Genomic DNA, 10,765 nt, shown 5'->3' with positions numbered 1-10,765 from the left:
GACAGACGCCCCTAAGCTCTGCCGAGAAGTCAGTCCCTGGGAAATGGGTGGGGACACGGGGAGAAAGCATTTATGGGGGCTGCCACCCCTGCTTCTATCTCACTATGTGATCTGGGTGGGAGGAGTGGCTGCTCCCTCTGGGCCTCGGTTTGCCCCCCTGTACAGTGGGCTGTGTGAACCCTGAGGGGGAGGCCACCCCAGTCTGGGAGCAGGAGAGTGAGTCCTCACCTTCACAGTGCCCCTCAACATGCTGGATGACCCAGTCTCTGCCCTTTCCCCCCCCCATGAGCAGCCCTGCCAGATTTGGAGCTGGGGGCCCATTGGATGGAAAAGGAGACTGAGGTTCAGAGGGGTCCCACAGTCAGCCAAGGGGCAGGTCAGGACAGAGCCCTAGCCCGGGGGATGGAAGCCCCATCCACTGTGTCCCCTCCCCCGTTGACTGACTACTGTGCCCAGTGGCCTGACTTTCCCGCAGACACTGGGTTCCATGGCTCTGGCAGGTCCTCTGCACCTCGACCAAGAATCAGGACAGCCAAGCACCTGGGACACCCACCACCCTTTTCAAGCCTTCGTGCCTCCCTCTGTCAGTGGGGCCCGGGCCCTGCCCATCCCAATGCTTTCTGGTGCCTTTATGTCCTCATTTGGCCCTTTATGTAGAAGTGGGCTGGGGGCATCTCCCAGCCCTGTGATGTCCCCGTTTCCCGGAGGAGAAAACAGAGGCTCAGAATGGTTAAGTGGGATTTGAACCCAGGCCCAGCTGAACGCCCCCAGAGACTAGGAAGCTGGGCTGGTCCCAGAAAGGAGCTCTCTGGGGAAACGGCCCCAAAGGGTGGGTTAAGCCAGGTGGCACAGTGGGGGTTTGGACTTGAACGCCCCCCCACCCCACCCCCAAGAAACAGCAGCTGGTTCGTGGACCAGCCATGTGACCCCAGGCAAGGGACAGCGTCTCTCTGAGCTATGCTGAGAGGTGATGGGAAAGCCAGACGGCAGCTGGAAGGTTTCTGGGTGAGTTCTGGCTGCAACTTTGTGGGCTGGGGGCCCCTGGGGCCCGAGGGGCCGTGCACCATGGGCGTGGCGCCTGCCCTCTACTTTGTGGTGTCGTCTTTCTCCTCCTCCTCTGGACTTTGTTTCTTCAGCCCAGGTGGGGCCTGGGAGGAGGGGGTGCACCTGCTTCACGGGGCGGGGCTCTGTCCCCTGGCAACCTGGGGCAGGGCGGGGCTGGGAGGCCCCTGTGCCGTCCACAGAGTCAGAGCCAGGCTTGGAGGCTGCTGGGCCTCAGAGCCGAGAGGTGAGTCTGGGGAAATGGGGGTGCGGGATGGACGCAAGGCTTGGGCGGGCGGGGGTCCTGAGTGGGGTGGGCTCTGCTTTTGGCATGGGGGTATGTGTGCCAGCGGCACCATCTGCTCACTGGCGGGGCCTTCAGGGTACAGGGAGGGAGCCCCCAGCCCCACCCTCAGCCCCCTCCAGACTCAGTGGGGTCCCAGGGGCTGGGGGGGGCCTCCCCTCGCTCTGTACCCACTGGCTGGCTCTGAGGCCAGGTCTGTGCCCTTCCCACGCTGCACCCACCCAGGGGAGCAGAGGCCCATCCCTGAACTTTGCCAGGTCCCCAGTCTCCACCCCGGGCTTCAGGACCCCAAATCCAAGGGGCCTTGATCTCTGACCCTCTAAGTGAGGGGCCTGATCGGCACCCCCAGGGCCAGAGGTACAGGGCCCCCCACTGGTTCTGGGAATTCTGGAGGTTTCTGGGGAGATGCTTAGCATCTGCTTGGGGAGGCCTTGAACAGCCTACAACCCTCCCGTGGGATCGGAGGGCTCATAGGAGGGGGCTCATAGGAGGGGGTGTGGGGCAGTCAGCGTGGGGAGGTGTCCAGCCTCTGGGAGGGCAGCTGGGATCCTGTGGGGCCGGTTCAGAGACTTGGCCCAGTGTCCAGGTGTGTCCAGGGGTTGGGCCTCTGCCAGCCAGGGTCCCGGAGACTGTAGCCCCGAGTGACGGAAGAAGTCCAGGAGCCCATCCCTGCTGTGTGGCCTGCCCTGTCTGAGCCCCAGGCCCCTCCAGCAGGCCTTTGCCCAAGGGCGGGAGGCCAGTCGCGGTGATGAGGAAGCAGGTGTGTGGCACCAGGGACCGTAAACCCAGTTTCAGTTTTGGTATCAACAGGGTACAGAGTTGGGGCTGGGGAGGAGCCATCCAGGGGGGCTTCCTGGAGGAGGAGGTGGCGACTACCTGGCTTCAGAACCTGTTGCTCTGTCACCCCCTGGTGTGACCCCTCTCTGGGCCTTGGTTTCCTCTGCTATATGTTGGGGAGAAGAATGGTCCCTTCGTCACAGGCTCTTATGAGAGGCAAAAAAGCTGCCGGTGGGGCTTCCCTGGTGGCGCAGTGGTTGAGAGTCTGCCTGCTGATGCAGGGGACATGGGTTTGTGCCCCGGTCTGGGAAGATCCCACATGCCGCAGAGCGGCTGGGCCTGTGAGCCATGTCCGCTGAGCCTGTGCATCTGGAGCTTGTGCTCCGCAACAGGAGAGGCCACAACAGTGAGAAGCCCACGTACCACAAAAAAAAACAAAAACAAAAAAGCTGCCGGTGTGAGATGCCCAATTACGAGGATCCCCACCAGGAGCTGGGAGGCTCTGAGCGCTATTACTACTCATTTGCACAGAGTCCACGAAGCCTCCAAGAGGGCGTTTCTCCCCGAGGGTTTCTCTGCGCCAGGTACCCACTCAGGCCTCCTTGATCCTCCCCACACCCAGCGGTGGGGTCAGCAACGTCCCACTTTACAGACAGGGAGACTGAGGCTTTTTGAGAGAGAATGCCCGCCCCAAGGTCACTTTGAGATCAGTGGTGGATCCAGGGTATAAATAATAACGTCAGCCACTGCCGTGAAAGCATTTATCGAGTGCCTACTGTATACCAGGGACAGGGTGCCGAGTCTTCATGGCAGCCCTTCGTGGTGGCAGCTGCGTGCTCTGGACTCTACCTACTGTCCAGGTGTGGACACTGAGGTCGGAAGGGAGACTTGCCCGAGGACGCAGGCGAGGGGGACCCCACCCCAACTGACCTCAGTGAATCACCCAAAAGGAATGGGCTGAGGAAGGAGCAGTCCCCCACACTGCCCCGCCCACAGGCAGACTTGACACCCTCTGGGTGTGCGGTGGTTCTTTTTCCCTGGAATGTGGCTTATAAATCCTGCTGGGCGAGCCTCTGGCCACGCACTAGGCAAATGGTTCTGAGTCAGTCCTGCCACACCTGCCCTCCGAGGGGAGCTGCAGGGCGCGGGCACCAGACCTGCAGTCCAGGGTGGGCTGGGGCTGGAGGGGTGGTCTGGAGGGGCATCCGGGTCTGGGCTAGGATGAGCCCAAACCCTGGGCCCTGAGCACCCAGAGTGACAGTCAGCCACTGTGTACCTGCTGTGTACCAGACTCCGGGCTGTGGGAGGGGGTGCTCACCTGGCCCGCTGGGAGGGAGAGAGGGTCCTGGCTGACGGCTTCAGGTGGGAGGTGACAGGCCTTAAATATAATCTCCCTTCAAAGAGATGTGCACCCCCAGCCACTTTCATCATTGGGACAGAGGCTCTGCCCGCTTGGCTGGGATTTATTACCCAAGCCTGCTTGTTTTTTTAATACGGTTTTCTTAATTACAGTCTCAGTATTTGAAAGATTGCGTGATACTGCATTAGGTCTAACATGGTTCCCCATGATCCATTTTATGTGCTTGATGCTCCTTTTCCAGTTCAGGGAGGGTCTGCATTTTTCTTTTTAAAACTATGTTTAGCTTTTACAAGCAAGTTGGCGTAAAAATGCAGCGATGGACCCAATAGCTCTGGTGGCACCAGGGGGCCAAGGCCGGGGGACCATGGTCGCTTGAGGAGTTGAGTTCCTTCCCTCAGCCGTAAAACGGTGGCGCCACACTGTGCCGGGCTGGGTACACACAGGATGATCAGGCCACAGGTTCCGGGGGGGGGGGGTCTCCCTGGAGGAGGTGTCCCGTAGGCTGTAGCTAAGAAGGCTGTGGAGGAACAGAAATAAGGGTCCTTCTGGCACAGGGAGAAGAAAGAGGGTCGACCTTGGGATCTGGTGCCTGCAGAGTCTGGGGGTTTGGCCTGAGGCCGGATGGCGGTCTTGAGAGTCCTGGGCAGGTTGTGAGGATGCCAGGAGTCACAGAGGCGTGAGAGCAAGTGCCGGGCCTTCATGCCGGCTCCTGGAGCTGTGCTCGGAGGGAGCCGGGACTCTTGGGAGCGGGGCTGGGCCCCCTGGAGCACTGGGTCAGGGTGTCACCCGGCCCAGCGGGACAAGGTCCAAGGCGCTCCTTAGCCCAGCCTGGCTTTATGGTGCTGAGGATTGTCTGGGATGGGACAAGGTGTCCTGCTGGACAGGTGCAGGAGAGAGAACCAGAGTGTGGGAGTCTGCTCGTCACCACCCCTCTCTGGGTCTCAGTTTCCCCACTTGACATCCCCAAGAGAGGGGCAGGCCCACTGGGCTCATCTGTAAATGTCAGATGGAAAAAATCACAGAAGAAACCTCAGGGTGTGTATGCCCTGGGAGAGAGGCTGTCCAGCGGTGGCCTTGGGTCTGGAAGCGGTGAACTGGGTGGGAGGCTCACCCTGCAGGGTGTGCAGTGTCCGGCAGAGGAGGTGGGAGGGGTACCTGCAAATGTGAGACACACAGGGGCCGAGTTGTTGGGTCAGTACAGGGGCACCTAGGGATTCAGGTGTGGCTGGATCCAGGAGCTCAAACAAAGTTTTTAGGATGCTGTGTTGGGCTTGGGGGTGCTCTTAAGCAAGGTGCGTCCACAAGAGGACACATATGGCCCCCCAGCAGCTCTCGGCCTCGTCCAACCATCACATTAAGCCCAGGGGGAAGAGGGTCCAGTTTTGCACGTTAATCGCAAAGTCCCAGGATTTCACGTCGTTGGCCAGGTTGGGTCACACGTCCATCCCTGAAGCAATCACAGAGGCCAAAGGGTGGAATGTTCTGATTGGCAGGGCTGGGTCACCTACCCTTCCCTGGACCAATCACAGAGGCCACTTGGCCAGGACTTTGCCCTTGAAGGGAGTGGGATTGCACCTGCCCCCAGGTGCTCGGACCTGGTGACTGATATGTCTTTTCTCTTCCCTCAGTGAGCCCAGATCTTCCCCACCCTGGGATCCTCTGGTGGGCAGAGACCCCCAGAACATGGACCGAGTGACCAGATACCCCATCTTCAGCATCCCCCACTCACCCCGTGTGGCCGGCGTGGCCTTCAAAGGCGACACCAGCTACTCGTTTGAGCCGGTGGGCGTGGGGTCCGTGGCCACAGGCTGGGGCCAGGATGAGCCAGTGGCATGGCCCGCTGACCGCGGGGCCTCTCCGGAAGTGGTGCAGACGGGGACATCCCTCAGCCTGCCTGTCCTCCCCGGCCGGCTGGCCCCACGGCTGCCCTGCCCGGAGGACGATGAGATGGAGGTGAAGGCCTACCACCTGGAGGCCGGGGACACCCCGCCCTGGCGGCCCCGTGACCTGGAGTGGGAACGCCGGGTGGTCATTCAGGACCAGGCGGTCAGGAAGGGCGGCACGGTGGCCGTGCTCCGTGGCGCCCCTGGCCACGGGGAGCCCAGGAGCCCCGGCCGCCCGCAGCCCCCGCCCCTGGAGGAAAACATGGTCGACTCGCAGCAGATCGACTTCCTGGCAGCCAGGCGGCAGTTCCTGAGCCCGGAGCGGACGAGCCCTCCACCAGGGGCGGCCCGCACCCGTGCGGGCGTTCCTCGGAGCCCCCCAGCTGGGGCCAGCCAGGCCTCCAAGGCCCTGGACGGGCCGCCCCTGGCCAATGGGTATGTCGCCCCAGTCAAGCCTCGGGCGACGGAGGTGGTCACGGACGAGAAGCGGGTCCACGGTCTGCCCGCCAGGTCTGGCGCCGGAGCCTCGGACGACCCTGGCTCCTGGTCCCAAGACGGGCCCCCGGAACCCAGCAAGGAGACGCCCATTGAGCGGGAGATCCGGCTGGCCCAGAAGCGGGAGGCAGACCTCCGGGAGCAGCGGGGGCTGCAACGGGCGGCCAGCCGGCAGGAGCTGCTGGAGATCCCGGCCAGGCCGCTGCTGAGCAAGGCGAGCCTGGCCGCAGCCCCGCGGCCGCACAGGGGGCGCCTGTCGCTCTACGTGCAGCGGGACATCGCTCAGGAGTCGCAGCGCGAGGAGGACCACCGGCGCGAGGGCCTGCAGGTGGGCCGGGCGTCCACATCCGACTGGTCCTCCAAAGGCCCCCAGCCCATTCTCAGGAGAGTCCACAGCTCAGACTCCATCCTCAGCCCGACCCCAGATGCCAGCGCAGCCAGCGCCGCACCAGAGGTGAGGAAGGTGAACCGCATCCCACCTGAAGCCTACCAGCCATACCTGAGCCCCCGGACGCCCCCGGGAGGATCCCCAGCCTTCCACACCTACCACAAGCCCGGCGGTCTCTCTGCCGCTGAGGCCAGGCCTGTGGGCCCCCCAAAGGCCGCAGGGTCTCAGAGGCATCCCTCGGGATCCTCTGCAAAACCTTCAAGCACAAAGCAGGAGCCTCCCCGGGGACTCCTGCGCGCCAACAGGGGTATCGTGCGATGGGAGTACTTCCGCCTGCGTCCCCTGAGGTTCGGGGTCCCGGATGAGCCCGAGAAAGCTGAGGCCCCCCGAGTTTGGGGCTGGGAGGCGGCTGGGGCCCCGGCACTGCGGCTACAGAAGTCCCAGGCATCAGAGCTGCTGGAGAGGGAGGTGGAGAGCGTCCTGCGGCGGGAGCGGGAGGTGGCTGGCGAGCGGCGGAGCGCTCTGTACCCCGAGGTCTTCTCCCCGCCTCCGGACGAGTGCTGTGACCAGGATTCCCGGAGCTGCCCCCGTGCATCTGGTGAGCCGGGGTCCTGGGAAGGGGGCTGCTTTGCTCAGAGTCTCAAAGGTTGGAGCAGAGGAGGGTGGCATGAGGAGGGTGAGGGTGCCAGGAGAGGCTAGGGGTGGGGGGGCATCTGGGGGACTTTGTCTACTACCCCGGTTGGCTGGTCTGCCTGCCTAAGCAGTAGCTTTTGGAGAAATAACTTTGCCTTGGGTTTTTGGCTTTATGCATTTGGACACTTTGCTGTTAGGTGCATAAAGGTTTCCAGATGTCCGAGCCTCGTGGTCAATCCCTCCTTTTTTGTCAAGGCGACGTATCCCCCGTGTGACTTTTATGTTTTTCTCCTTGTATGGTCAGCTCCTCTGTGGATCCAGTTTCTCCTGACTGGCTATCTTGGTCAATCTGTCTATCAGTTTTTGCAACCTGCTGTCTACTCTGTCTGTCCATTCACCCACCTCCTTAACTGGTCCAGCCTCTTAGCCAGACTCTGTGTCTCTTGGGCTGGGGTCTGACGAATTTTCTGCCCTCAGGAGACCCTGGGATCCTCCCTCATGCCCTTTCCTTCCTCCCCGACCCCAGGCATCACGGGCAGCTACTCGGTGTCTGAGTCACACTTTTTCACCCCCATCCACCTGCACTCGGGCCTGGTGTGGACGGCAGAGGCCTCAGCTGAGGATGCTCCCAGGCAGAGAAGGAAGAACGAGCAGTGGGTGAGTCTCGAGCCCTGCCACGCACTTGGAGGCCTGGACAAGGTCTGACACTCCCCATTAGGGCCAGGGAAGGTCAGACAAGGCTCAAGTGTGAGCTGGGTTTGACACCTGCCTCCCTCACTGCCCTGCCCGTGACTGTGCGCCTGTGTCCCCCACACGTGGGGTGCACAGTGGGTAAACTGGGCCTCTCTTCATGTCTGGGCCACATAAGCAGGGTCCCCCCACCATGAGGTTGTCCCCCTGAGCCAAAGGCTGAGAGGCAGCTCTGCTTGGAGGGGGAGAGCCCTGGCAATCTATCAAAATCACGCTTATTATTTTCATGCGTTTACTACCATCATTGTTATTGACGATTATCATCCACACCTCATGAGGGATGTCTCAGAGCTCTGCACGCACTGTGCTTTTAACACCCTGGAGGGATGTTTTTTGGCCCATTTTCTGGAGAAAGCTGTAGTCGCCTATGCCCAGGGTCATACAGTCTGAGCTCCCAAGCCCGGACTTGAACACAGGCCTGACTCCAAACCCCACATTCATAAACCATGAGGCCCTCTCCTTCCTGGGCGGGTATTGTTGACACCATGGAGAATGACACCAACTCCAGCCTCGCCAGTCCGGTGCTCACAGACCGGCCCAGAGGTCTGGGGCAGAGTGGAGCCCAGGGGCCTGGGTCCAAGTCCCAGCCCTGCAGCTTACCAGCGGTGTGATGGGCAAGACCCTACTCCTCTCTGACCCTCAGTCTCCTGCTCTGTAAAATGAGCATGATGACAAGAACAGGGCCCTTCCAACCTTAGAGCAGGGCCTGGCCACGGCCAGCGCTCCATAAATATCAACGGTCTTTATTACGATGACGTTTACACAGAGAAAACAGTTGCAAATGACGGACCAAGGCTTCACTGAGGAGAGCAGCATGGTGGATGGCTTTGAGTTTGGGGTGATTGGGGGGACCGCGGTGGGCAGGGAAGACCTTCCCTTCTGCCCCAAGTGGTGACTGAGGGGGCTGTGCATTGAGTCCGGGGCGGGGGGCGCTCTGGGGAGGGCAGGGCTAGAGGGCCCTGGGGGCTGACATATGTTCCTCTCCTGTAGTATGCCGGCATCAACCCCTCTGACCAAGTCAACTCGGAGGTGAGTGTGCTCCTGGGGGTGAGGACCTGAGCCTTTCCCTCCCACATCTGTGCCCCCTGCCCTATTGCATCGGGGCCCTCAGAAGCTTTTCTTCTGGGTGTGGGGACTTCCCTGGATATCTTCTTGATTGACAGTGTCTGCCTGAGGTGGATTTTTCTGTGACCTGCTTTTTTTTTTTTTTTTTTTTTTTTTTGTGACCTGCTTTTGATGCCTGTCATGCGCATAGATTGTAAAAAGAGGTTCCATGTGCCGCCTCTTTACCAGATGGTTTTGGGGCTGACTTGGCCCAAGACAGGGGCATTTTCTTTGAGGGAGGCATTTCATCTGAGATGTGTAGAAGGCCAGCTACCTCGGTGGATTTGTGGAATACATTTGTGACCCTCTCTGAGCTGAGTCCAAAATGCCAGACCCGGGCATTTCCCTACTGTGGAGCTCAGCATGAGTTAACACATTCCTTGGCACTATTACTAGGAGTAGAGGGTCTGGAACAGAGGAGGGGGTGGTCCTGCTTTACCCCTGCTCTAGGCCTCTCCTATGGGTTAGCAGTGAGGGGAGCTGTTTTGGGGGCGTTAGGACCCCGATGGGGACTTCGTGCCTCCTCTTGCAGGTCTTGGAGGCCACACGGGTAACCCGCCACATGAACGCCATGGCGGAGCGCTGGGAAGCCCGGATCTACGTCAGCGAGGATGAGGATTGAGCCTGGGGCCAGGCTCCCACCCCCCTGCCCTGCCCTGCCCTGCCCTGGGGCCTGGGCCCTGGGAACTGCGGACCCGTCCTGAGCCCACACCTTAGGACATAGGTTCCTGTTTAAATCCAGATCCGAGAACCACAAATCTCATGCTGCCAAGCCCAAGGGTGGATGCACTTTGGGGCTTGAGGGTTTTCTTTTCCGCTTTTCTTTTCCTGCAGAAATCGTTGTGCTTTCTGGGTCTAAAGCCGGGGATGACTCCTTCTGCCCCTCTGATGTTGCCAAACGCTCTTGGGTCCGGGGAGGAAGGGAGACCAAATCCCCCACCTCTAGATGTAATTGTTCCCGCTGGTCTGAGAGGGGAGACGCTCAGCTCCTTCCTCTGGGACATCCCAATCTAACGGGGGAGACCTGCCCTGCTCCAGCCCTGGGAAACCTCCAGTCTGAGGGCCAGCCCCGGGCAGAGAAAAGGGCTCGACTTGGGGTCTGAAGGGGGTCCTTCTGTCCCCCCATGAAATAAAGCAGCTGCGGGGCCGTCCCCCGCCGGGTGTGGTCGGCCGCCCTGGACCTCTCCCTCCCCCTCTGCCTGCTTCACTTCTCTGGGTGACGTCACTGCCCCCCAGGGCTGCTGCTTCCTGCCTCTGCCCCTGCCCCGCCCAGGCTGTCCCCCACATCCCTGAGTGTGGCATATAGAAGGTGCTCAAGCAGTGCTTGTTTAGTGAGCAAGTGACCGTCTCAGTTCTCCCACGTGGCCCCGTCAGTCATGCTCAGAGCGCTTATTAAGCGCTTGCCGAGCCCCCAGCCCTTCTGGCTTCAGGGGCAGTTGGAGGGGTCTTTAGTTAGGCTCCGCGTGTGTACCAGGGGCACAACCCCCGCAGAGAAGATCATTGTGGGCAAGGCTATGGGCAGCGGACTCAAACCTGGCTCTGCTGCCCCTCTGTGCGGCCAAGGGGCCCCTCCACCTGCCTGCCGCTGTTTCCCGCCCCCACCCATGGGGATGGTCAAGGGACCCCTGGCCCTGACCCCAGAATGACCCCGACGGCAGCCCCCTCCTCCCACCAGCCTGGGCCTCCAGAGGCTAGGAGCAACTGGTGGCACCCAGGCGGCAGGGCCTGCCCCCTCCCGCTGCCCCCGGCCCCTCTCCTGCTTAAAACTCCTTCCCCTGTCATCGCCGCAGGGAGAACAGCCACAGCTATTCTAAGAGCTGCATCTTGAAAGCGGTGCACGCGGGCCAGGGAGGCTCTGTGGCCTGAAATAGCTGAGGCTGCGGGTCTCCAAGGGTGCCCGGGGCAGGGGTAGCTGAGGTCGAGGGGGGCTGCTTCGGGCAGAACAGACCATCTGAGGAAGGAGGGCATCTGTCCTCAGGGGGAGCGCCTGGGCCCGGCGGCGTGCCCCTCGGTGGCCAAGGTCAGCTCTT

The 10,765-nt window shown here is 61.3% G+C and overlaps 1 protein-coding gene across 1 annotated transcript; it reads left to right on the top strand.

Moving 5' to 3' along the window:
* Positions 1–5,165: 5,165 nt before the first annotated feature.
* On the top strand, positions 5,166–9,357 carry MISP (mitotic spindle positioning). Its single transcript, XM_007460414.1, has 4 exons — positions 5,166–6,846; positions 7,408–7,538; positions 8,622–8,660; positions 9,268–9,357. The coding sequence occupies exons 1-4, from the start codon at positions 5,166–5,168 to the stop codon at positions 9,355–9,357; spliced, it is 1,941 nt and encodes a 646-aa protein (XP_007460476.1).
* Positions 9,358–10,765: the final 1,408 nt, after the last annotated feature.

This window comes from Lipotes vexillifer, unplaced genomic scaffold (assembly GCF_000442215.2).
Source record: "Lipotes vexillifer unplaced genomic scaffold, Lipotes_vexillifer_v1.1 scaffold225, whole genome shotgun sequence".
In the NCBI taxonomy this organism is placed as follows: domain Eukaryota; kingdom Metazoa; phylum Chordata; class Mammalia; order Artiodactyla; family Lipotidae; genus Lipotes; species Lipotes vexillifer.
The sequence above is the reverse complement of the archived record's forward strand: the minus strand, read 5'-3'. Positions and strand labels throughout refer to the sequence as shown.

Excerpts from the sequence above, each read along its gene's own strand:
- MISP (XM_007460414.1), top strand. The coding sequence starts at position 5,166 with ATGGACCGAGTGACCAGATACCCCATCTTCAGCATCCCCCACTCACCC. Across the intron at positions 6,847-7,407 it reads GAGCTGCCCCCGTGCATCTG|GCATCACGGGCAGCTACTCG; the intron begins GTGAGCCGGGGT and ends CCCCGACCCCAG. Across the intron at positions 7,539-8,621 it reads GAAGGAAGAACGAGCAGTGG|TATGCCGGCATCAACCCCTC; the intron begins GTGAGTCTCGAG and ends CCTCTCCTGTAG.